This window comes from Manihot esculenta, chromosome 9 (assembly GCF_001659605.2).
Source record: "Manihot esculenta cultivar AM560-2 chromosome 9, M.esculenta_v8, whole genome shotgun sequence".
In the NCBI taxonomy this organism is placed as follows: Eukaryota; Viridiplantae; Streptophyta; class Magnoliopsida; order Malpighiales; family Euphorbiaceae; genus Manihot; species Manihot esculenta.
The window spans coordinates 30282893-30310465 of record NC_035169.2 but is presented as its reverse complement, the minus strand read 5'-3'; the positions used below and the strand labels follow the sequence as shown (position 1 = coordinate 30310465).

At 44.8% G+C, this 27573-nt stretch overlaps 1 protein-coding gene across 1 annotated transcript; it reads left to right on the top strand.

Moving 5' to 3' along the window:
- Positions 1–203: 203 nt before the first annotated feature.
- LOC110622097 (glycerol-3-phosphate 2-O-acyltransferase 6) lies at positions 204–2572 on the top strand. The gene is made up of 2 exons (XM_021766480.2): positions 204–907; positions 1539–2572. Exons 1-2 carry the CDS (start codon positions 284–286, stop codon positions 2430–2432), a joined length of 1518 nt encoding a protein of 505 aa, XP_021622172.1. The 5' UTR covers positions 204–283; the 3' UTR covers positions 2433–2572.
- The last annotated feature ends 25001 nt before the right edge of the window (positions 2573–27573 follow it).

Genomic DNA, 27573 nt, shown 5'->3' with positions numbered 1-27573 from the left:
TTGCATTAACCCAAGTGACCCAAAATTAAAATTGGCAATTTTTTTTTTTACTTTTAAAGAAAAATTAAATAATGGGTATCAACTAGTCTATTATTTTTCCTTTCAATCTCAGCTATATTGAACTTTATTGATAACAATATTTTCATGCTCACGCAAATAATTTCATGACCATGCATCTTCCTCTCCTCTTCTTTTATAAACCCCTCATAACCTCTCTCTTCATTTCATATCTCACCACTACTCTCTCTCACAAGCCACAACACAAAACTCTCTCTCAAAACTTATGGTCATGGGGGCTTATCGACATTTTGAACCGGTGATGAAATGTAGCGCCGAGGGACGATCAAATCAGACGGTGGCTGCAGACCTTGATGGTACCCTTCTTGTGTCAACAAGTTCTTTTCCTTATTTCTTGCTTGTTGCACTTGAAGCTGGGAGCATTTTAAGAGCGCTGATCCTTTTAGCATCGGTTCCTTTTGTGTATTTTGTATACTTGTTTGTATCGGAGGCAATGGCAATCAAGGCTTTAGTGTTCATCACCTTCGCAGGACTTAAAATAAGAGATGTTGAGCTTGTTTCGAGGTCGGTTTTGCCGAAATTCTATGCCGATGATGTTCACCCGGAAACTTGGAGGGTGTTCAATTCTTTTGGCAAAAGATATATAGTCACTGCTAATCCTAGGATTATGGTCGAGCCATTTGTCAAGACCTTTTTAGGTGCTGACAAGGTTCTTGGCACTGAGTTAGAAGTTGCAAAATCTGGGAGAGCAACTGGGTTCGTCAAGAAACCTGGAGTTCTTGTCGGAAAACACAAAAGAGACGCCATTTTAAAGGAATTTGGCACTAATTTACCTGATTTAGGCTTGGGGGACAGAGAAACTGACCATGATTTCATGTCCATATGCAAGGTTAGATCTCAAGATCTTTGTAATTTCTCTATCTTCTCTTTTATTTTTGTTTGCTTATCTTCTTTTCGAGCTTATTATTACAGTTTCAGGATTCTTTTATGAGCTGTTTCTTAGCTCACCATGGCCTGTACAGCATTTATTGTAGGTTTGGTGAGAACGTTTATGACAAAGCTGTGTTGTCCTTCGAGTAATTCTCAATGAAAAAAAAATATATAAATGAGCTAAAATTATCGTTAGTCTTATAATTAAATTTAAAATAATAAAATTATACGAACATATTAAATCCACATGTGCATATTTCACCATCTTCATTTTATGATTTATCTTTTATTTAGTTACTGAAAATTAATGAAGAAAGATGTACAACACAAAAAGAAAGCTTGATTTATTATTACCTGTCACATGCTGTTTGCTATATATATGAAGAGTGCTGCATTCCTTTTTATAAGAAGGTGAATAGATAATTGCTAGAAGTTGGTCCACTTTCATTTAATCCACAACTACATGATTAGGTTTGATCTTTTCCTTTATAGGGGCATGGCTCAGTGGAAAATTATTACATATTCACGTTACTACTAATATATTTATAGTTTATATGAATTGAGATATAAGTTTATTTGGTAAACTGCAGGAAGGCTACATGGTTCCAGCGAGCAAGTGCGAGCCACTGCCGAGAAACAAGCTTCTAAGCCCTGTAATATTCCACGAGGGACGATTAGTTCAAAGGCCAACTCCTCTGGTTGCTCTCTTGACATTTCTATGGATGCCAATAGGTATTATTTTATCAATCCTAAGAGTCTATCTTAATATCCCATTGCCTGAGAGACTTGCCTGGTACAATTACAAGATCCTAGGAATTAAAGTTACAGTTAAGGGCACCCCTCCACCACCTCCCAGTAAAGGCCAAAGTGGAGTCCTCTTCGTCTGCAACCACCGTACCGTTTTGGACCCTGTTGTGACTGCAGTGGCTCTACGAAGAAAAATTAGCTGTGTCACATATAGTATAAGCAAGTTCACTGAAATAATTTCGCCCATTAAAGCTGTTGCTTTGTCAAGAGAAAGAGAGAAAGATGCAGCTAATATAAAGCGTCTGTTGGAGGAAGGTGACTTGGTGATCTGCCCAGAAGGAACCACATGTAGAGAGCCGTTTCTTTTGAGATTTAGTGCTCTTTTTGCTGAGCTTACAGATAGAATTGTGCCTGTTGCAATTAATACAAAACAAACAGTCTTCCATGGCACTACAGTTCGTGGGCACAAGTTGTTGGATCCTTATTTCGTGTTCATGAATCCAATGCCAACTTATGAGATCACCTTCTTGAATCAGCTGCCCACAGAGCTCACTTGCAAAGGTGGAAAATCTGCCATTGAAGTTGCAAATTATATACAGAGGGTGCTTGCTGGGACACTTGGATTTGAGTGTACTAATTTGACTAGGAAGGACAAGTATGCTGCGCTTGCTGGTACAGATGGTCGAGTCCCATCTAAGAAGGAAAAGGAAAATCAAAACCAAAAAGAAAAGGCTTAAGAAGAAATTTGCAACTTTCATCATCTTCTTATTAATTGTTTTCACATATTTGAATCTTTATAATTGAAATAAACATTTATCTTAATGATGTTATCAGTAATTCAGTATAAATTAAAGAACCCTTCTTTTATTTTTCTGATGTATTTATATTTTATATTTTTCTGATGGTTGAGTCCCACCACTGAATCCCTTCAAGATTAAATAATATATCTTAATAAAAAAAAATTATAGTATGAAGTATTTAATTCGGAGGCGAACGCAACAACGGTGATGTTAGCGGCGGCCGGGGCAACGTAGTAGAAGCCAGGCCAGATAAGTTGTGGTTGGTGAAATGGAATATGATGAAGGCTCCAGTGGTGGGGGGATGTTTATCAAAACTGCTTTAATTGCAGTGCTGTATTTTTTTTTGGCTTGCAAGTGAATACTCACATTGACATGTTATATATTTTCAATTCAACAAGCAATTTATTGAGGGAGCATCGCCAAGGACAATTGCCTGCAAAATTGGTTAAGACCTAATTCCTGGAAATTCACTCTTATGTTGACTTTGTTAATACTCAGACCTAGATTTGCCAGCTTCAGAAATAAATCCAAATTGTAATACCCGGCTCGAGTTCGGCCTCAGAATTCCTGTCATCTGGTGGAATCTCGGATGTCGGAACCCTCGAGAAGGGTAAGACATATGTTTTCATGTGTGTTTTAAGAGTTTTGAATGTTTTCAAGTGTGAAAGAAATTGAGTTTTGAAAGAAAAGCAATAAGGGAGAAATGCAAAGGTTCGGCCGCCGAAGGTCACTTTCGGCCGCCGAACATTGCATGGTTTCGGATTCACGTTCGGCTGCCAAAGGTGGTCTGGCCAGCCACCTATTTAAGGGCCAAAGGTCGGTGGAAGGAGGATATTTCTCCTCCACTTGCAGCCAGAGGTGAGCCAAAACCTTCTCACGTTGACTTTGATGATTTTCATGTTTTTCACCAAATCCTTCAAAGGTTTTAAGAGTTTTGTTGTTGTTTTGAAGATTTGAGCAAACTAACCAAGTTTTGAAGCTTGGAGCTTTGAGAGAGGATTTCTCCATATCTCCACGTTAGGATCCTTCATCCTCAAGTTCCTTAAGAGGTAAGTGAAGATCCTGAGCTTCTTTGATGATTTTTGAAGGTTTTATGAAGGTTGTGTGGGTAGTATGCATGTTTAGGTTTAGGTGAGGTTTTTGGTAATCTTTGGTGTTCAAGCATGTTTGAGTGTTATGTGCTATGTTTGTTTGGGGTTGTAGGTTCGTTTTAGACCCCTTTGTGCATATATAGGTGTATATGCTAGTTGGGAGTAGTTGATATGCATGTTGAGAGGAGTTGGGGAAAAGATGGCATGAAACAGAGCAGGGTTCTGCCCGTTAGGCAAAACCAGGTTCGGCCGCCGAAGGAAGGTTCGGCCGCCAAACCCCTTGTGGAGGCAGTTTCGGCTATCAAAGCTTGCCCCCGAAACTTGGGACTTTCGTCTCTGGAGGCAAGGTTCGGCCGCCAAAAGTACCGCCGAAGGTTGAGTTTCGTCTCTGGACGAGACTTTCGGCTGCCGAAGGTGCCGCCGAACATACATGAGTTTCGTCTCTGAAGAGGGGTTTCGGCCGCCGAACGTGCCCTGTCCAGCTTTCTTTTGCATGTTTTCTGTGATTGTTTGAGGATCGTTTAGAGGGTTTTTGGGGAGTTTCTTAGAGGTGTTCTTGAGTTAGTTTGGTCCCTCATTTGAGTCCACCTGTGTAGGTACGGATCAGAGGAATCAGGGAGGTCAGCAGTGAGTCCAGTTTCAGAACCTGCAGAGTTAGTTCAGAGTCAACCCGAGGTGAGTGGAACGGAACTTAATGTTTGAATATGAGAAATAAATATTTTATCATACTTCATGCATCATGAATATCTATAGGGTGCGTGCATTAGTGGACACGAATATGATGCATTGCATTTATCCTTGTACTTGGCATTGCTCCTTGTACATTGTTTCTATGACAGTATGGACATAGTACGGATTCAATAGCCCTCAAAGGAAAGACCTGGAACAGCCCTATGGAGACCAGGCACAAAGACCTGGAACAGCCCTAAGGGGACCAGGCACATGGTACTTCGGTACCCCAGATGAGATGCAGTACCCAGATAGAGGGAGTGTTGATCCGTCCATGCTGAGATGATGTGATTACTTGTGATGTGATACCTTTCATGAGAGCATGTTTTATCACCTGTGCTTTATCCTGTTCTACTCACTGGGCTATAGTAGCTTGTCCCTCTCCCCTACCTCCAGTTGTGCAGGTTCAGAGTTCAGAGGGAAGTCAGCAGGGTACAAAAAGAGTATATAGTTTATAATAGCTAGTGTGGACATGTATATGTAAAGAGATAATGTACAATGTATAGACTTGTGCTTGACTTAGAAGTGTTGTAATCCCTTGTTGTAGACACATGATCAGTTTATGTATGTTTCTTTTCTTGTTCCTATTGATGAGAAAACCAGGCTTATTATGACGAGTTTTATCCGCCTAGAGCAATGAGGAGCTCTAGTAGGGATTGGCAGAGAACAGAGATAGTGCATGCACAGGTTAAGCTATGGAGGAAAGAAAAGTTTTATGTTTTGACAGAAAATATATGATCATGTATGGGATGTCACAGGTGCACAGTCAGTATAGCAGGCTTACTACGGGTCCCGGCGACCTTAAGTCGATCTGGATCCTAGTGCCGGTAGCAGTTCGGTTTCCGGGCTGTTACAGATTGGTATCAGAGCCCTAGGTTCACATGATCGGACCTAGAGAGAGAGAGTTGGGCTCATAGAGGTTTAGTGGGTCAAGCACAATAGGAAAACATGTCCACTAGGATAGGATGTGAGTTCTGTCTATCTGCTGATCTTGTGCAATACCATGCTGCATGAGTTGTTTTTCCTCTATGTGTTGCTTATGTGCTCTGTTATGTGTTATTTTCCAGAGAGAGTTAAGATGCGAGGAACTCGTCGATCCGCGAGATTGACTGGAGTCCCACCTAAAAGTGAGGGTACAGCTGCTCGTCCTCCTGCATTGCCAAGGGCAAGGACTCATAGGTCAAGCAGGGAGGGAACGTCAAGAGACCCTAGAAGGTCTTCTGACGAGAGCAGAAGAGGAATAGGCAGAGGGGGAAGATCAGAAGAAGAGAGAGTTGCTATGGAGGAGGCTCAGAGTAGAGATGTAAGTATAGGTATAGGAAGGTCAGAAGAAGGTATGGGGGAGTCCCAGGGAGGCGTACAGGCCTCGGGATTTGGCTATCCACCCTTTCCACAGGGCCTAGGGGATCTGATGGGAGGCACGTCGGATTTCTCCAGCTTTGCCCCATATCCACCCTACATGCCATATATGCCCTATCCTTCCTTCTATCCACCATATCACATGTATCCACCCCCACCTTTTCATCCAAGTCCAGTACAGCCTGAAGCCAGAGAAACAGTACCTCCACCACCACCACCTGAACCAGTAGCCCCTGTTGTTGAAGCACAACCTAGTTCTTCAGGGGGAAGTAAGGTGAAGATGACTGAGTACTTAAAGTTGGATGCTCCTAAGTTCAATACGGGAGATGATCCCTTTGAGTATCTCAGTGCAGTTAGAATGATAACAAGTGAGTTGGGAGCAGATGAGAGCAGGGCCATTGAGATGGCAGGGTTCACGTTGAAATGTAAGAAAGCCAGAGAATGGTTCAAGAACTATGTGGACCCCAGAATAGACAGTATGACATGGGAAGAGTTCGCCAACGAATTTGCTGGGTGGGCTTTCCCTAACAGTTCTAGGGATTAAGAGGTAAGTGAAGATCCTGAGCTTCTTTGATGATTTTTGAAGGTTTTATGAAGGTTGTGTGGGTAGTATGCATGTTTAGGTTTAGGTGAGGTTTTTGGTAATCTTTGGTGTTCAAGCATGTTTGAGTGTTATGTGCTATGTTTGTTTGGGGTTATAGGTTCGTTTTAGACCCCTTTGTGCATATATAGGTGTATATGCTAGTTGGGAGTAGTTGATATGTGTAACGACCCGAAAATCGGACCGCTACCGGCGCTAGGATCCGGGTCGACTTAAGGCCGCCGGGACCCGTAGCAAGCCAAACATACTTCCTGGAAACCTGTTTAATCCCATACATGATCAAGAAAATATATAAAAAAATTTAAAACCCTCCTTTCAAATATCCAACTCAACCTGAACATATACTGTGCATAGTCATAAACATAATCATGATCCCTCTGTGGGATCTCATCAATGCCCCAATGGGCAATACATCATGAGATGAGTTGGCTTTCATAAACATTATAAAACATAACTATAGATCATGTATCAAAAGGGATAACAATACTCATAGGGTCAAGCACATCTAATACCTCAATATACCTCATTACATAACATACTGTAATCTCTTACATTACATCGTAGTACAATTGTCATGTCCACAATCTAACTATTACATAAACATACTTCAAAACTCTGACTAATCTCCTGGTCTACCCTGTACCTGCAAATCTGGGGCTAGGGGAGAGGGGTGAGCTACAAAGCCCAGTGAGCAGAATAGTGAAATCATATATTAAAATTTCATGCCATTATGAAATGCAACACATCACAGCTAATCACATCTCGGATGGTATTGTCACCAATAGTCCTCTACATAGTCCAACTGTGCCGGGACGTAGAATGGGTACAACCGGTCTTTCCCTTATCATAACATATCATAATATACCAATGTGCCAGGGACGTAGAATGGGTACAACCTGGACTTCCATACCATATCATGCCGTAACATCATCATGCCATATGAGGACTAAAGGATCATCCAATAACCAATCCACATCAACGTCATAAATGCAATGCAACATATTCGTGAATACTAATGCAAACAACCTACTATATCTCATGGCATTCATGATGCATGGATCATGCTCAAAATTCATATTTCATTTATTTTAAAACTTAAGGTTTATTCCACTCACTTCTGGCTAGCTCTGATAAACTCTGTAGCAGCTGGCTCACTGCTGGGGTCCTCGGTTTCTCGGGTCCGAACCTACACAGGTGGACTCCAATGAGGGACCAAACATACATAAACATAACTCTAATATACTCCCCAAAAACCCCCCAAAACATCATGAAACAATCATAGAAAAACATGCAAGAAATGGCTGAACAGGGCACTTTCGGCGGCAGGTTTGGCGGCCGAAAGTCCCTCCAGAGCCGAAAGTCAGGTAGGTTCGGCGGCACCTTCGGCGGCCGAAAGTCCCAGACAGAGACGAAAGTCTCCTTTCGGGGGCAACTTCGGCAGCCGAAAGGCCTGCCTCCCCAGCCATGTTCGGCGGCCGAAAGTGCCTTCGGCTGCCGAACCTGGTTTCTGCCAAAGGGCAGAAACTTGGCTCCTTTATGCACATTTGCCTCCTAACTCTTCCAACATGCATTTAACTCATCCAAATCATGCAAATATACATACAATGGTTCCTAGGGGCCTCAAACTAACTTAAACCCCAACTACAACACACAACAACAACACAATCCAACATACATTGTTCAAAACACATCATTAACTCAAAAACCTAACTATGAGCTAAACATGCATTCTACCCCATAGATCTTGCATAAAACTTACTTTAAACATAAAATGAGCTTAAGATCGGCTCTTACCTCTTGAAGATCGAGAGAGAGACGTCCTAAACTCGGAGGTGGGAGATTTTGGGTTCTTGAACCTCAAAGCTCCAAAACTTTGCTCAAAGCTTAAAAATCTTCAAAACTAAGTAAAAACTCATGAAAATCGAGTAAGATGGGAGGGAAAGAACTCAAGATCGGTGAGGGGGCGGCGGAGAGCTCACCTTGGCCGGAAATGGGGAAAAAGCTCGCCCATTTTCGGCTAAGGGACCCTTTTATAGTGGCTGGCCAGGCCACGTTCGGGGGCCGAACGTGCCTCCGCATGCATGCCATGTTCGGCGGCCGAACTTGAGGTTCGGCGGCCGAACCTGAACTTCCCTCACTTGTGCTTTTGGGGGCCTAAAGGCGCTCCCGAAGGCATGCATGTTCGGCGGCCGAACTTGAGGTTCGGCGGCCGAACCTGAGTTTTTCCTCCAAAGACTTTTCATGCAAAAACTCATTAAATTTTCATACTTAAAACCATGAAATACTTCAAAACATTTTATGAAAACATGTTTCTACCCTACTAGAGACTTCCGACATCCGAGATTCCACCGGACGGTAGGAATTTCGATACCGGAGTCTAGCCGGGTATTACATTCTCCCCCCCTTAAGAACATTCGTCCCCGAATGTACCTCAACTAGCACACAACATGGCATCAAACATAACACACACATAGCACATAAACACCTAGAGATCTAACCTTAAAAGAGATGAGGGTACTGCTGGAGCATAGACTCCCGTGTCTCCCAAGTGCATTCCTCCAAATTGTGGTGGTTCCACAGGACTTTCACCATCGGGATTTCCTTGTTTCTAAGCTTCCTGATCTGGGTGTCAATGATCCGCACTGGCTGCTCAACATAGGTGAGATCCTCTTGGACCTCCACATCAGGCTCACTAAGAACCTTGCTCGGATCTGACACAAACTTCCTCAACATTGAAACATGGAAAACCGGATGGATTCTTTCCATTGAAGCAGGTAAATCTAGCTTGTACGACACATTCCCAATCCTTTGCAAGATTTCAAAGGGTCCGATGTATCGTGGGGCTAGTTTACCTTTCTTCCCGAAGCGAACCACTCCTTTCATTAGAGACACCTTGAGCAATACCAGATCCCCCTCCTGAAACTCTAACTATCTTCTGCGGACGTCTGCATAACTCTTCTGTCTGCTTGCAGTAGTCTTGATTCTTTCTCTGATTATGGGTACCACCCTGCTGGTAATCTCTACTAGCTCAGGCCTTGCCAAAGCCTTTTCTCCAACCTCTTCCCAGCAAACAGGTGATCTGCACTTCCTTCCATATAAAGCTTCATATGGAGCCATCCCGATGCTAGCATGATGGCTGTTATTGTAGGCAAACTCCACCAAAGGTAGATGCTGCCTCCAAGAACCGCCAAAGTCCAGCACACACATTCTGAGCATATCCTCTATGGTCTGGATGGTCCTTTCTGACTGTCCGTCCGTCTGTGGGTGGAAGGCAGTACTGAAATCCAACCTAGTACCCATGGCATTCTGCAGACTCCGCCAAAACCTGGAGGTGAACTGGGGCCCTCTATCTGACACCATCGAAACAGGAACCCCATGCAGTCTGACGATCTCATCCACATATACCTGCGCCAACTTGTCCACAGAGTAGCCACTCCTGACAGGAATGAAGTGAGCAGATTTGGTGAGTCTGTCCACAATCACCCATATGGAGTCCACTCTGTTGGACGCTGCCGGTAACCCCACTACGAAGTCCATAGCTATGTTTTCCCATTTCCATTCTGGAATAGGTAGCGGGTTAAGCATTCCAGCCGGCTTCTGATGTTCCAGCTTCACCCTCTGACACACTTCGCAGGCTGACACAAACTGTGCCACTTCTTTCTTCATAGCTGGCCACCAATAAACCTTCTTCAAATCTTGATACATCTTGGTAGCTCCGGGGTGAATGCTGTATCTTGCATTATGAGCCTCCCTCATAATGTCTCCTTTTAGCCCTATGTCATCTGGTACACATAGTCTGCTCCCATAGCGGAGGATCCCCTTGCTGTCGAATCTGAACTCACTATCATTGCCTGACTGAACAGTCCTGGCAATCTTCACTAACTCCGGGTCCTCATGCTGTTTCTGAGCCACCTGCTCCAGAAACACGGGTGCCACTCTCATCTGGGCCACCAAGGCACCTGTACCAGATAACTCCATCTGTAGACCTTCCTCAATGAGCTTGTAGAGCTCCTTTAACACTGGCCTCCTCTCTACCGATATGTGGGATAAGCTACCGAGTGATTTCCGGCTTAAGGCGTCTGCCACGACATTCGCCTTACCCGGATGGTACTGAATCTTGCAATCATAGTCACTCAGCAGCTCCACCCATCTCCTCTGTCTCAAGTTCAAATCTCTTTGACTCAGGATGTACTGCAGGCTTTTATGATCTGTGAAGATCTCACATTTAACCCCATAGAGGTAGTGCCTCCACATCTTGAGTGCAAATATTACTGCTGCCATCTCCAGGTCGTGTGTGGGGTAATTCAACTCATGCTTCTTCAGCTGCCTAGAAGCATAAGCAATCACCCTCTCATTCTGCATCAGTACACAACCCAGTCCCACACGGGACGCATCACAAAAGACTGTAAAGTCTTCATCACCAGATGGCAGAGCTAAAACTGGTGCTGAAGTCAACCTCTTCTTAAGCTCTTCAAAACTCTCTTCGCAATGGTCGGTCCACAGAAATTTCTGATTCTTCCTGGTTAACCTGGTCAGAGGAGCTGCTATCTTTGAGAAGTCCTGAACGAACCTCCTGTAGTAACCTGCCAAACCCAAGAAACTTCTAATCTCTGTCACTGAAGTGGGTCTCGGCCAGTTAGCCACAGTTTCTGTCTTCTTGGGGTCCACCTCAATCCCATTCTCTGACACTACATGCCCCAAGAACGAAATGCTCCTCAGCCAGAACTCACATTTAGAGAACTTGGCATACAAGCCATGTTCCCTCAAAGTCTGCAAGACCAACCGCAGATGATGGGCATGCTCCTCTGCATTCCTGGAATACACCAAGATATCATCTATGAAGACAATAACGAAGTGATCCAGGTATTGGCTGAATACTCTGTTCATGAGGTCCATGAATGCTGCAGGGGCGTTGGTCAACCCAAACGGCATTACAAGGAACTCAAAATGCCCATATCTGGTCCTGAAAGCTGTCTTTGGCACATCTTCTTCTCTTATCCTTAGCTGATGGTACCCCGATCTTAGATCTATTTTGGAGAAACAACCCGCTCCTGCTAGCTGGTCGAATAGATCATCGATCCTTGGCAAAGGGTACCTATTCTTGGTAGTGACTTTGTTCAACTGCCTGTAGTCGATACAAAGTCTAAGGGATCCATCCTTCTTTCTCACAAACAAGACCGGAGCACCCCAAGGTGAGGTACTCTGTCGGATGAAGCCCTTCTCTACCAGCTCTTACAACTGCTCCTTCAATTCCTTCAACTCGGCTGGGGCCATCCTGTAGGGAGGGATAGAGATCGGTCTAGTTCCAGGCACTAACTCTATCTCGAACTCTATCTCCCTAGCAGGTGGTAAACCTGGAAGCTCATCCGGAAAAACATCCTGAAACTCTCTGACAACTGGCACCGAGGCCGGCTCCCTGACCTGACTGTCAAACTCTCTCACATGAGCTAAGTACCCCTGACCTCCCTTCCTAAGCAACCTACGAGCCTGAAGAGCTGATATCAGACCTCTAGGTGTACCCCTTTTGTCTCCTCTGAAGACGACCACTGACCCGTCCTGATCTCTGAACTTGACTACCTTGTCCCTGCAGTCCAAGGTAGCACCATGGGTAGATAACCAATCCATCCCTAGAATGACGTCAAAGTCTGTCAAATCTAGAACCACAAGGTCGGCGGAGAGGCACCTTCCCTCAACAAAAACTGGACTATACTGGCAGACTGACACTGCCACTGACGGGTCACACTTGGGTCCACTGACCCATAGGGGACACTCTAACCCAGAGACTATCAGACCCAACCTCTCAACGGCTCTCGGAGCAATAAATGAATGAGATGCACCCGGGTCCATTAATGCATACACATCAGAACACCCAATGACGAGATTACCTGACACCACGGTGTTGGATGTGTTAGCCTCCTGCTGAGTCATGGTGAAGATCCTGGCTGGAGCTGATGGACCTTCACCTCGGGAACCAGAAGAAGAGGCTACCCCTCTCCCTCTACCTCTGCCACTGCCCTGAGTTGTGGCTGGAACTGCTGGCTGTGCCACACTACCAGAAGCTGTCTGCTGGGGCTGGCCCATAAAAGGCGCTCTAGGACACTCCCGAGCTATGTGTCCCTCCTGTCCACATCTGAAACATGTATTAGTCCCAGCTCGACACACTCCCCTGTGCGGTCTTCCACATCTCTGGCATTCTGTACCATCTGAGCCTGAGCTCGAGCCACCGCCAAATCCCAGACCGGATTTCAACTTGTTCCAAAACTTATTCTTCTTCGGCTTCCTGGTGGTGTTATCCCACCTCTTCTTACCTGAGCTCTGAGAAGAGAAACCTGGTCCTCCTCTGCCTGGGGTCTTAACCCCTGAAGACTGGGTCACTGACTGCTTCACTAACCCCTCAACTATAGCACTTGCCTCCATCTTTCGAGCCATATCCACCACAGTGTGGAAACTTTCTCTCTCAGCTGACTGAATCAACGAGGAGTACCTGGAATGCAGCTTCATAACATACCTCTTGGCTTTCTTCGTATCTGTATCTAGAGCTTGCCCTGAAAAAGGCAATAGCTCTAAGAATTTATCCGTGAACTCCTCTACACCCATGTGCTCTGACTGCCTCAGTTGCTCAAACTCAATCATCTTCAGTTCTCTGGAACTGTCTGGAAAAGCCCATCCAGCGAACTCATTCGCAAATTCTTCCCATGTCATACCGTCTAGTCTCGGGTCCACATAACACTTGAACCATTCCCGTGCCTTCTTGCACTTTAAAGTGAACCCTGCCATCTGAATGGCCCTGCTGTCACTTGCCCCTAGCTCATCAGTTATTGTCTTCACCACTCTCAGATACTCAAAGGGGTCATCCCCTGACTTGTATTTGGGAGCATCTAGCTTGAGGTAATCTGTCATCTTTACCTTGCTCCCATCAGCTGAGCTAGGTCTAGGAGGTTGAGTAACTGGGGCTGCTGGTCCTGTAGGTGGTGGAGGTGGAGGTGCAGCATTCCCCGAGGTGGGGTTTGCCGGGTTTGGATAGAAGGGTGAGGGTGGATAAGCTGGGTACTGTGTATAAGGTGGATAGAAAGGTGGATAAGGCATGTAGGTAGGGTAGGGGTTAAAACTGGAGTAATCCGATGTACCTCCCATCGGATACCCTGAACCCTGTGGGAAGGGTGGATAATGGGGTGGAAAACCATACCCCGAGGCCTGAACGCCTCCCTGAGACTCCCCTGTCCCTTCTTCCTCCATGCTCACATCCAGGTTCCCATCCCTCCTCTGATCCTCTTCCATAACCTCCCTCACATCGGAAGAATTTCCTCCTCTATCAGTCCCCCTTCTGCTAGCATCAAAAGACCTTCTAGGGTCCCTTGACACTCTTTCTCTGTTGGCTCTACAAGACATTGCCCTAGGCAATGTAGGAGGACGGGCGCTCGTGCCCTCATCCTCAGGTGGCACTCCAGTCAATCGTGCAGATCGACGAGTTCCTCTCATCCTGTTTTCTGAAAAACAGTACACATCATACAAACATTAGCATCATATGGTTCATGTGGGCACACATGAACCCTCATCACATTCATATCATAGCATCAATGCACATGTATATAATCATGGCATTTCACATCAGCAACAAGACAGGACTCCACATCCTATCCTAGTGGACATGATCTTCCTATTGTGCTTGACCTTCTAGAACATCTATGAGCCCGACACTCTAGGTCCGATCCTATGAACCTAGGGCTCTGATACCATTCTGTAACGACCCGAAAATCGGACCGCTACCGGCGCTAGGATCCGGGTCGACTTAAGGCCGCCGGGACCCGTAGCAAGCCAAACATACTTCCTGAAAACCTGTTAAATCCCATACATGATCAAGAAAATACACAAAAAAATTTAAAACCTTCCTTTCAAATATCCAACTCAACCTGAACATATACTGTGCATAGTCATAAACATAATCATGATCCCTCTGTGGGATCTCATCAATGGCCCAATGGGCAATACATCATGAGATGAGTTGGCTTTCATAAACATTATAAAACATAACTATAGATCATGTATCAAAAGGGATAACAATACTCATAGGGTCAAGCACATCTATAACCTCAATATACCTCATTACATAACATACTGCAATCTCTTACATTACATCATAGTACAATTGTCATGTCCACAATCTAACTATTACATAAACATACTTCAAAACTCTGACTAATCTCCTGGTCTACCCTGTACCTGCACATCTGGGGTTAGGGGAGAGGGGTGAGCTACAAAACCCAGTGAGCAGAATAGTGAAATCATATATTAAAATTTCATGCCATTATGAAATGCAACACATCACAGCTAATCACATCTCGGATGGTATTGTCACCAATAGTCCTCTACATAGTCCAACTGTGCCGGGACGTAGAATGGGTACAACCGGTCTTTCCCTTATCATAACATATCATAACATACCAATGTGCCAGGGACGTAGAATGGGTACAACCTGGACTTTCTCTTACATCGTGCCAGGGACGTAGAATGGGTACAACCTGGACTTCCATACCATATCATGCCGTAACATCATCATGCCATAACATCATCATGCCATATGAGGACTAAAGGATCATCCAATAACCAATCCACATCAACATCATAAATGCAATGCAACATATTCGTGAATACTAATGCAAACAACCTACTATATCTCATGGCATTCATGATGCATGGATCATGCTCAAAATTCATATTTCATTTATTTTAAAACTTAAGGTTTATTCCACTCACTTCTGGCTAGCTCTGATAAACTCTGTAGCAGCTGGCTCACTGCTGGGGTCCTCGGTTCCTCGGGTCCGAACCTACACAGGTGGACTCCAATGAGGGACCAAACATACATAAACATAACTCTAATATACTCCCCAAAAACCCCCCAAAACATCATGAAACAATCATAGAAAAACATGCAAGAAATGGCTGAACAGGGCACTTTCGGCGGCAGGTTCGGCGGCCGAAAGTCCCTCCAGAGCCGAAAGTCAGACAGGTTCAGCGGCACCTTCGGCGGCCGAAAGTCCCAGACAGAGACGAAAGTCTCCTTTCGGGGGCAACTTCGGCAGCCGAAAGGCCTGCCTCCCCAGCCATGTTTGGCGGCCGAAAGTGCCTTCGGCTGCCGAACCTGGTTTCTGCCAAAGGGCAGAAACTTGGCTCCTTTATGCACATTTGCCTCCTAACTCTTCCAACATGCATTTAACTCATCCAAATCATGCAAATATACATACAATGGTTCCTAGGGGCCTCAAACTAACTTAAACCCCAACTACAACACACAACAACAACACAATCCAACATACATTGTTCAAAACACATCATTAACTAAAAAACCTAACTATGAGCTAAACATGCATTCTACCCCATAGATCTTGCATAAAACTTACTTTAAACATAAAATGAGCTTAAGATCGGCTCTTACCTCTTGAAGATCGAGAGAGAGACGTCCTAAACTCGGAGGTGGGAGATTTTGGGTTCTTGAACCTCATAGCTCCAAAACTTTGCTCAAAGCTTGAAAATCTTCAAAACCAAGTAAAAACTCATGAAAATCGAGTAAGATGGGAGGGAAAGAACTCAAGATCGGTGAGGGGGCGGCGGAGAGCTCACCTTGGCCGGAAATGGGGAAAAAGCTCGCCCATTTTCGGCTAAGGGACCCTTTTATAGTGGCTGGCCAGGCCACGTTCGGGGGCCGAACGTGCCTCCGCATGCATGCCATGTTCGGCGGCCGAACTTGAGGTTCGGCGGCCGAACCTGAGTTTTTCCTCCAAAGACTTTTCATGCAAAAACTCATTAAATTTTCATACTTAAAACCATGAAATACTTCAAAACATTTTATGAAAACATGTTTCTACCCTACTAGAGACTTCCGACATCCGAGATTCCACCGGACGGTAGGAATTCCGATACCGGAGTCTAGCCGGGTATTACATTCTCCCCCCCTTAAGAACATTCGTCCCCGAATGTACCTCAACTAGCACACAACATGGCATCAAACATAACACACACATTGTAACACCCGGCTAGACTCCGGTGTCGAAATTCCTACCGTCCGGTGGAATCTCGGATGTCGGAGACCCCTAGAAGGGTAGAATCATGTTTTATAAAATGTTTTCATGATTTTAATGGTTTTAAAGTATGAAACTAAACGAGTTTTGCATGAAAAGTCTTTGGAGGAAAACCCAGGTTCGGCCGCCGAAAGTCAAGTTCGGCCGCCGAACATGCATGCGTTTTGGAGGCACATTAGGCCCCCGAAAGCAGGAGTTAGGGAAGTTCAGGTTCGGCCGCCGAAAGTCAAGTTCGGCCGCCGAACATTGCATGGATGCGGAGGCACATTCGGCCCCCGAACGTGGCCTGGCCAGCCACCTATAAAAGGGTCCCTTAGCCGAAAATGGGCGAGCTTTTTCTCCCCATTCGGCCAAGGTGAGCATTCCGCCATCCTTCCCCAATCTTGAGTTTTTCCTTCCTTTTTCCATGATCTTTACAAGTTTATAACTTTGGTTTTGAAGATCTTTGAGCTTAGAACGAGTTTTGGAACTTGGAGACCAAAAGTTGGAACTTCTCCCATCTCCAAGTTTAGATCTCCTCAACCCTCGATCTTCAAGAGGTAAGAGCCGATCTTAAGCTCAATGTATGATTTAAACAAGTTTTATGAAGTTTTAAGGGGTAGAATGCATGTTAGGGTATATGTTGAACCTATGGGTTTTTGATGACTTTTTGAACAATGTGTGTTGTTTGAGTATGTTTGAAGTGTTGTAGTTGGGGTATTTGATGTTTTGAGGCCCCTAGGAACTTGTATGCATGATTTAACTGAGGTATATGCATGATTGGAAGGTTTGGAGGCGAAATGTGCAAAGGGAGCCAAGTTTCTGCCCTTTGGCAGAAACCAGGTTCGGCAGCCGAAGGTACTTTCGGCCGCCGAACATGGCTGGGGAGGCAGGCCTTTCGGCTGCCGAAGTTGCCCCCGAAAGGAGACTTTCGTCTCTGTCTGGCACTTTCGGCCGCCGAAGGTGCCGCCGAACCTAGCTGAGTTTCGTCTCTGTCCAGGACTTTCGGCCGCCGAAGGTGCCGCCGAAAGTGCCCTGTTCAGCCATTTCATGCATATTTTCTGTGATATTTTCATGATGTTTTAGGGGGTTTTTGGGGGATATATTAGAGTTATGTTTACGTAAGTTTGGTCCCTCATTGGAGTCCACCTGTGTAGGTTCGGACCCGAGGAACCAAGGACCCCAGCAGTGAGCCAGCTGCTGCAGAGTTTGTCAGAGTCAGCCAGAGGTGAGTGGAACTAAACTTAACCTTTTTAAATTAAGAAATGAAATACTTTTATCATGCTTCATGCATCATGATCATATTATAGGTTGTTTGCATTAGAATTCACGACTATGCCGCATTGTATTGTTGTGATAGATGATAGTGGATGGACATTAGGATGATTCATTAGCCTTCTATATACGAAGTCCTGTGGTGCCCATAATAGGGCCGGGCAATACGAAGACCTGTGGTGCCCATAATAGGGCCGGGCAATAACTCCGAGTACGAAGTCCTGTGGTGCCCATAATAGGGCCGGGCATGGAGTTGAGGGATTTTTGAATCAGTCCATCCGTGGTGTGATTAATATGTGCAGTGACGCATTTCATGATAGCATGTTTTAAATATTCTTTTTATAGTTCTACTCACTGGGCTGTGTAGCTCACCCCTCTCCCCTAACCCCCAGGTTTGCAGGTACGGGATAGATAGAGAAGGCAAGAAGAAAAAGTCATATGTATGTAATAGTTAGTTTGTGGACATGACAAATGTATTATGATAAAATGTAAAAATGTTCAGGATGTTATGTAATAAGGTTATTGAGGATAGAGTTGTGCTTGACCATAATATATTGTTAATCCCTTTTGTATATACATGATCTTATGTTATGATGTTTATGTAAACTAACTCAACACAGGATGTTTTGCCTTTGAGGCTTGATGAGATCCCACAGAGGGACTATGTTATGTATATGATCAGAGTATGCACAAGTTGAGTTAGTTGATGACAGTATGTATGAGGAAAAGTTTTAAATTTTATGCATGTTGTTGATCATGTATGGGATTATACAGGTTTACAGGATATATGTCAGGCTTGCTACGGGTCCCGGCGGCCTTAAGTCGACCCGGATCCTAGCGCCGGTAGCGGTCCGGATTTCCGGGGCGTTACAGAGTGGTATCAGAGCCCTAGGTTCATATGGTCGGACCTAGAGTGTTGGGCTCATAGATGTTATAGAAGGTCAAGCACAATAGGAAAGTCATGTCCACTAGGATAGGATGTTGAGTCCTGTCTTACATGATGATGTGAAATGCCATGATTATATACATGTGCATTAATGATATGATATGCTATGATATGCTTATGTGATGAGGGTTCATGTGTGCCCACATGAACCGTATGATGCTAATGCTTTCTTGATGTGCACTGTTTTTCAGAAAACAGGATGAGAGGAACTCGTCGATCTGCACGATTGACTGGAGTGCCACCTGAGGATGAGGGCACGAGTGCCCGTCCTCCTACATTGCCTAGGGCAATGTCTTGTAGAGCCAACAGAGAGAGAGTGTCAAGGGACCCCAGAAGGTCTTTTGATGCTAGCAGAAGGGGGACTGATGGAGGTGGAAGTTCTTCAGATGTGAGGGAGGTCATGGAAGAGGATCAGAGGAGGGATGGGAACCTGGATGTGAGCATGCAGGAAGAAGGGACAGGGGAGTCACAGGGAGGCGTTCAGGCCTCGGGGTATGGTTTTCCACCCCATTATCCACCCTTCCCACAGGGTTCAGGGTATCCGATGGGAGGTACATCGGATTATTCCAGCTTTAACCCCTACCCTACCTACATGCCCTATCCACCTTTCTATCCACCCTATACACAGTACCCAGCTTATCCACCCTCACCCTTCTATCCAAATCCGGCAAACCCCACCTCGGGGAATGCTGCACCTCCACCTCCACCACCTACAGAACCAGCAGCCCCAGTTACTCAACCTCCTAGACCTAGCTCAGTCGATGGGAGCAAGGTAAAGATGACAGACTACCTTAAGCTAGATGCTCCCAAATACAAGTCAGGGGATGACCCCTTTGAGTATCTGAGAGTAGTAAAGACAATAACTGATGAGCTAGGGGCAAGTGACAGCAGGGCCATTCAGATGGCAGGGTTCACTTTAAAGTGCAAGAAGGCACGGGAATGGTTCAAGTGTTATGTGGACCCGAGACTAGACGGTATGACATGGGAAGAATTTGCGAATGAGTTCGCTGGATGGGCTTTTCCAGACAGTTCTAGAGAACTGAAAATGATTGAGTTTGAGCAACTGAGACAGTCAGAGCACATGAGTGTAGAGGAGTTCACGGATAAATTTTTGGAGCTATTGCCTTTTTCAGGGCAAGCTCTAGATTCAGATACGAAGAAGGCCAAGAAATATGTTATGAAGCTGCATTCCAGGTACTCCTCGTTGGTTCAGTCAGCTGAGAGAGAAAGTTTCCACACTGTGGTGGATATGGCTCGAAGAATGGAGGCAAGTGCTATAGTTGAGGGGTCAGTGAAGCAGTCAGTGACCCAGTCTTCAGGGGTTAAGACCCCAAGCAGAGGAGGACCAGGTTTCTCTTCTCAGAGCTCAGGTAAGAAGAGGTGGGATGGTACCACCAAGAAGCCGAAGAAGAATAAGTTTTGGAACAAGTTGAAATCCGGTCTGGGATTCGGCGGTGGCTCGAGCTCAGGCTCAGATGGTACAGAATGCCAGAGATGTGGAAGACCGCACAGGGGAGTGTGTCGAGCTGGGACTAATACATGTTTCAGATGTGGACAGGAGGGACACATAGCTCGGGATTGTCCTAGAGCGCCTTTTATGGGCCAGCTCCAGCAGACAGCTTCTGGTAGTGTGGCACAGCCAGCAGTTCCAGCCACAACTCAGGGCAGTGGCAGAGGTAGAGGGAGAGGGGCAGCCTCTTCTTCTGGTTCCCGAGGTGAAGGTCCATCAGCTCCAGCCAGGATCTTCACCATGACTCAGCAGGAGGCTAACACATCCAACACCGTGGTGTCAGGTAATCTCGTCATTGGGTGTTCTGATGTGTATGCATTAATGGACCCGGGTGCATCTCATTCATTTATTGCTCCGAGAGCCGTTGAGAGGTTGGGTCTGATAGTCTCTGGGTTAGAGTGTCCCCTATGGGTCAGTGGACCCAAGTGTGACCCGTCAGTGGCAGTGTCAGTCTGCCAGTACAGTCCAGTTTTTATTGAGGGAAGATGCCTCTCCGCCGACCTTGTGGTTCTAGATTTGACAGACTTTGACGTCATTCTAGGGATGGATTGGCTATCTACCCATGGTGCTACCTTGGACTGCAGGGACAAGGTAGTCAGGTTCAGAGATCAGAACGGGTCAGAGGTCGTCTTCAGAGGAGACAAGAGGAGCACACCTAGAGGTCTGATATCAGCTCTTCAGGCTCGTAGGTTGCTTAGGAAGGGATGTCAGGGGTACTTAGCTCATGTGAGAGAGCTAGACAGTCAGGTCAGGGAGCCGGCCTCGGTGCCAGTTGTCAGAGAGTTTCAGGATGTCTTTCCTGATGAGCTTCCAGGTTTACCACCTGCTAGGGAGATAGAGTTCGAGATAGAGTTGGTGCCTGGCACTAGACCGATCTCTATCCCTCCCTACAGGATGGCTCCAGCCGAGTTGAAGGAGTTGAAAGAGCAATTGCAAGAGCTGGTAGAAAAGGGTTTCATCCGACAGAGTACCTCACCTTGGGGTGCTCCGGTCTTGTTTGTAAGGAAGAAGGATGGATCCCTTAGACTTTGTATCGACTACAGGCAGTTGAACAAAGTCACTACCAAGAATAGGTACCCATTGCCTAGGATCGATGATCTATTCGACCAGCTAGCAGGAGCGGGTTGTTTCTCCAAAATAGATTTGAGATCGGGGTACCATCAGCTAAGGATAAGAGAAGAAGATGTGCCAAAGACAGCTTTCAGGACCAGATATGGGCATTTTGAGTTCCTTGTAATGCCGTTCGGGTTAACTAACGCCCCTGCAGCATTCATGGATCTCATGAACAGAGTGTTTAGCCAGTACCTGGATCACTTTGTTATTGTCTTCATAGATGATATCTTAGTGTATTCCAGGAATGCAGAGGAGCATGCCCATCATCTGCGGTTGGTCTTGCAGACTTTGAGGGAACACGGCTTGTATGCCAAGTTCTCTAAATGTGAGTTCTGGCTGAGGAGCATTTCATTCTTGGGGCATGTAGTGTCAGAGAATGGTATTGAGGTAGATCCCAAGAAGACAGAAACTGTGGCTAACTGGCCTAGACCCACTTCAGTGACAGAGATTAGAAGTTTCTTGGGTTTGGCAGGTTACTACAGGAGGTTCGTTCAGGACTTCTCGAAGATAGCAGCTCCTCTGACCAGACTGACCAGGAAGAATCAGAAGTTTCTGTGGACCGACCAGTGCGAAGAGAGTTTTGAAGAGCTCAAGAAGAGGTTGACTTCAGCACCAGTGTTAGCTCTGCCATCTAGTGTAGAGGACTTTACAGTCTTTTGTGATGCGTCCCGTGTGGGACTGGGTTGTGTGCTTATGCAGAATGAGAAGGTAATTGCTTATGCTTCTAGGCAGCTAAAGAAGCATGAGTTGAATTACCCCACACATGACCTTGAGATGGCAGCAGTAATCTTTGCACTCAAGATGTGGAGGCATTACCTCTATGGGGTAAAATGTGAGATCTTTACAGATCATAAGAGCCTGCAGTACATCTTGAGTCAGAGGGATCTGAATTTGAGGCAGAGGAGATGGGTAGAGCTGCTGAGTGACTATGATTGCAAGATTCAGTACCATCCGGGTAAGGCGAATGTTGTGGCAGACGCCTTGAGCCGGAAATCACTCGGTAGTCTATCCCACATCACGGCAGAGAGGAGACCAGTGGTGAAGGAGTTCTACAAGCTAATTGAGGAAGGTCTACAGTTGGAGTTGTCCGGTACAGGTGCCTTAGTGGCCCAGATGAGAGTAGCACCCGTGTTTCTGGAGCAGGTGGCTCAGAAACAGCATGAGGACCCGGAGTTAGTGAAGATTGCCAGGACTGTTCAGTCAGGCAATGATAGTGAGTACAGATTCGACAGTAAGGGGATCCTCCGCTATGGGAGCAGACTATGTGTACCAGATGACATTGGGCTAAAAGGAGACATTATGAGAGAGGCTCATAATGCAAGATACAGCATTCACCCCGGAGCCACCAAGATGTATCAAGATTTGAAGAAGGTTTATTGGTGGCCAGCGATGAAGAAAGAAGTGGCACAGTTTGTGTCAGCCTGCGAAGTATGTCAGAGGGTGAAGCTGGAACATCAGAAGCCGGCTGGAATGCTTAACCCGCTACCTATTCCAGAATGGAAATGGGAAAATATAGCTATGGACTTCGTAGTGGGGTTACCGGCAGCGCTCAACAGAGTGGACTCCATATGGGTGATTGTGGACAGACTCACCAAATCTGCTCACTTCATTCCTGTCAGGAGTGGCTACTCTGTGGACAAGTTGGCGCAGGTGTATGTGGATGAGATCGTCAGGCTGCATGGGGTTCCTGTTTCGATAGTGTCAGATAGAGGGCCCCAGTTCACCTCCAGGTTTTGGCGGAGTCTGCAGAATGCCATGGGTACTAGGTTGGACTTCAGTACTGCCTTCCACCCCCAGACGGACGGACAGTCCGAAAGGACCATCCAGACTATCGAGGATATGCTTAGAATGTGTGTGCTGGACTTTGGCGGTTCTTGGGGGCAACATCTACCTTTGGTGGAGTTTGCCTACAACAACAGCCATCATGCTAGCATCGGGATGGCTCCATATGAAGCTTTGTATGGAAGGAAGTGCAGATCACCTGTTTGCTGGGAGGAAGTTGGAGAAAAGGCCTTGGCAGGGCCTGAGTTAGTAGAGATCACCAGCAGGGTGGTACCCATAATCAGAGAAAGAATCAAGACTGCTGCAAGCAGACAGAAGAGCTATGCAGACGTCCGCAGGAGACAGTTAGAGTTTCAGGAGGGGGATCTGGTATTGCTTAAGGTGTCTCCAATGAAGGGAGTGGTTCGCTTCGGGAAGAAAGGTAAACTAGCCCCACGATACATCGGACCCTTTGAAATCTTGCAAAAGATTGGGAATGTGTCGTACAAGCTAGATTTACCTGTTTCGATGGAGAGAATCCATCCGGTTTTCCATGTTTCAATGTTGAGGAAGTTTGTGTCAGATCCGAGCAAGGTTCTTAGTGAGCCTGATGTAGAGGTCCAAGAGGATCTCACCTATGTTGAACAGCCAGTGCGGATCATAGACACCCAGATCAGAAAGTTAAGAAACAAGGAAATCCCGATGGTGAAAGTCCTGTGGAACCACCACAACTTGGAAGAATGCACTTGGGAGACACGGGAGTCCATGCTCCAGCAATATCCCCATCTCTTTTAAGGTTAGATCTCTTTGTGTTATATGTATGTTATGATGTATGCTATGCATGTGTTAGTTGAGGAACATTCGGGGATGAATGTTCTTAAGGGGGGGAGAATGTAATACCCGGCTAGACTCCGGTGTCGAAATTCCTACCGTCCGGTGGAATCTCGGATGTCGGAGACCCCTAGAAGGGTAGAATCATGTTTTATAAAATGTTTTCATGATTTTAATGGTTTTAAAGTATGAAACTAAACGAGTTTTGCATGAAAAGTCTTTGGAGGAAAACCCAGGTTCGGCCGCCGAAAGTCAAGTTCGGCCGCCGAACATGCATGCGTTTTGGAGGCACGTTAGGCCCCCGAAAGCAGGAGTTAGGGAAGTTCAGGTTCGGCCGCCGAAAGTCAAGTTCGGCCGCCGAACATTGCATGGATGCGGAGGCACATTCGGCCCCCGAACGTGGCCTGGCCAGCCACCTATAAAAGGGTCCCTTAGCCGAAAATGGGCGAGCTTTTTCTCCCCATTCGGCCAAGGTGAGCATTCCGCCATCCTTCCCCAATCTTGAGTTTTTCCTTCCTTTTTCCATGATCTTTACAAGTTTATAACTTTGGTTTTAAAGATCTTTGAGCTTAGAACGAGTTTTGGAACTTGGAGACCAAAAGTTGGAACTTCTCCCATCTCCAAGTTTAGATCTCCTCAACCCTCGATCTTCAAGAGGTAAGAGCCGATCTTAAGCTCAATGTATGATTTAAACAAGTTTTATGAAGTTTTAAGGGGTAGAATGCATGTTAGGGTATATGTTGAACCTATGGGTTTTTGATGACTTTTTGAACAATGTGTGTTGTTTGAGTATGTTTGAAGTGTTGTAGTTGGGGTATTTGATGTTTTGAGGCCCCTAGGAACTTGTATGCATGATTTAACTGAGGTATATGCATGATTGGAAGGTTTGGAGGCGAAATGTGCAAAGGGAGCCAAGTTTCTGCCCTTTGGCAGAAACCAGGTTCGGCAGCCGAAGGTACTTTCGGCCGCCGAACATGGCTGGGGAGGCAGGCCTTTCGGCTGCCGAAGTTGCCCCCGAAAGGAGACTTTCGTCTCTGTCTGGCACTTTCGGCCGCCGAAGGTGCCGCCGAACCTAGCTGAGTTTCGTCTCTGTCCAGGACTTTCGGCCGCCGAAGGTGCCGCCGAAAGTGCCCTGTTCAGCCATTTCATGCATATTTTCTGTGATATTTTCATGATGTTTTAGGGGGTTTTTGGGGGATATATTAGAGTTATGTTTACGTAAGTTTGGTCCCTCATTGGAGTCCACCTGTGTAGGTTCGGACCCGAGGAACCAAGGACCCCAGCAGTGAGCCAGCTGCTGCAGAGTTTGTCAGAGTCAGCCAGAGGTGAGTGGAACTAAACTTAACCTTTTTAAATTAAGAAATGAAATACTTTTATCATGCTTCATGCATCATGATCATATTATAGGTTGTTTGCATTAGAATTCACGACTATGCCGCATTGTATTGTTGTGATAGATGATAGTGGATGGACATTAGGATGATTCATTAGCCTTCTATATACGAAGTCCTGTGGTGCCCATAATAGGGCCGGGCAATACGAAGACCTGTGGTGCCCATAATAGGGCCGGGCAATAACTCCGAGTACGAAGTCCTGTGGTGCCCATAATAGGGCCGGGCATGGAGTTGAGGGATTTTTGAATCAGTCCATCCGTGGTGTGATTAATATGTGCAGTGACGCATTTCATGATAGCATATTTTAAATATTCTTTTTATAGTTCTACTCACTGGGCTGTGTAGCTCACCCCTCTCCCCTAACCCCCAGGTTTGCAGGTACGGGATAGATAGAGAAGGCAAGAAGAAAAAGTCATATGTATGTAATAGTTAGTTTGTGGACATGACAAATGTATTATGATAAAATGTAAAAATGTTCAGGATGTTATGTAATAAGGTTATTGAGGATAGAGTTGTGCTTGACCATAATATATTGTTAATCCCTTTTGTATATACATGATCTTATGTTATGATGTTTATGTAAACTAACTCAACACAGGATGTTTTGCCTTTGAGGCTTGATGAGATCCCACAGAGGGACTATGTTATGTATATGATCAGAGTATGCACAAGTTGAGTTAGTTGATGACAGTATGTATGAGGAAAAGTTTTAAATTTTATGCATGTTGTTGATCATGTATGGGATTATACAGGTTTACAGGATATATGTCAGGCTTGCTACGGGTCCCGGCGGCCTTAAGTCGACCCGGATCCTAGCGCCGGTAGCGGTCCGGATTTCCGGGGCGTTACACACATAGCACATAAACACCTAGAGATCTAACCTTAAAAGAGATGAGGGTACTGCTGGAGCATAGACTCCCGTGTCTCCCAAGTGCATTCCTCCAAATTGTGGTGGTTCCACAGGACTTTCACCATCGGGATTTCCTTGTTTCTAAGCTTCCTGATCTGGGTGTCAATGATCCGCACTGGCTGCTCAACATAGGTGAGATCCTCTTGGACCTCCACATCAGGCTCACTAAGAACCTTGCTTGGATCTGACACAAACTTCCTCAACATTGAAACATGGAAAACCGGATGGATTCTTTCCATTGAAGCAGGTAAATCCAGCTTGTACGACACATTCCCAATCCTTTGCAAGATTTCAAAGGGTCCGATGTATCGTGGGGCTAGTTTACCTTTCTTCCCGAAGCGAACCACTCCTTTCATTGGAGACACCTTGAGCAATACCAGATCCCCCTCCTGAAACTCTAACTGTCTTCTACGGACGTCTGCATAACTCTTCTGTCTGCTTGCAGCAGTCTTGATTCTTTCTCTGATTATGGGTACCACCCTGCTGGTAATCTCTACTAGCTCAGGCCCTGCTAAAGCCTTTTCTCCAACCTCTTCCCAGCAAACAGGTGATCTGCACTTCCTTCCATATAAAGCTTCATATGGAGCCATCCCGATGCTAGCATGATGGCTGTTATTGTAGGCAAACTCCACCAAAGGTAGATGCTGCCTCCAAGAACCGCCAAAGTCCAGCACACACATTCTGAGCATATCATATAGAAATTTTCATACTATTATAAAATTAAAAATATTATTAATAAAAATATACAAAATAATTTAAAATCGGTTACGTAATATGATATATTTATTAATAACCCTTTTAATGCTATAATAAATAGCAATTATTATGAAGTAAATTAAAATATATTGAAAAATTATTTATTATATATACTTATAACATAATATATGAACATATAAATTAATTTGTAGTTTTTTATTTAAACTACATTTATGTTTTACTAATTAGTAATAATATTTCATAAAATTCTTTAAAAAACTTAATATTTGCTAAATATTATTAAACAAAAATAATATTTAGATATATTATATTTCTTAACTATAATAAAAGTATATACATATATTTTTTTAAAATGGAAATTGAAAATTGAAAATTGGAAAAGCAGAACTTGAGATCTCTCAGATTTATTCAAATACACTTATTACTGGACTAAAAATATGAAAATCTATATAAAAAATTAAAATTTGAAATATTATTTTATTTAGTTTCTATTTATTTATAAAAAATAATTTATGTTTGAAAAATATTTTATGTAAAAAATATTTAAAATTTTTTTATGATATTTAACTGCTAAAATTAATAAATAAATTAATTAATAAATACTTTAAAATATCAGAGATATTGTAACGTATTTTTTAAAATTAAAAGACTAAATAAAAAGTTTTTTTGGTAATATAGAAATTAAATAATAATTTTTTCTAACTAAAATTTATAAATATTAAAATTAATATTAGCGAACACGGCCAAATTTCGCATTTAACAATATCAGCCCCAAAGCAATTCATT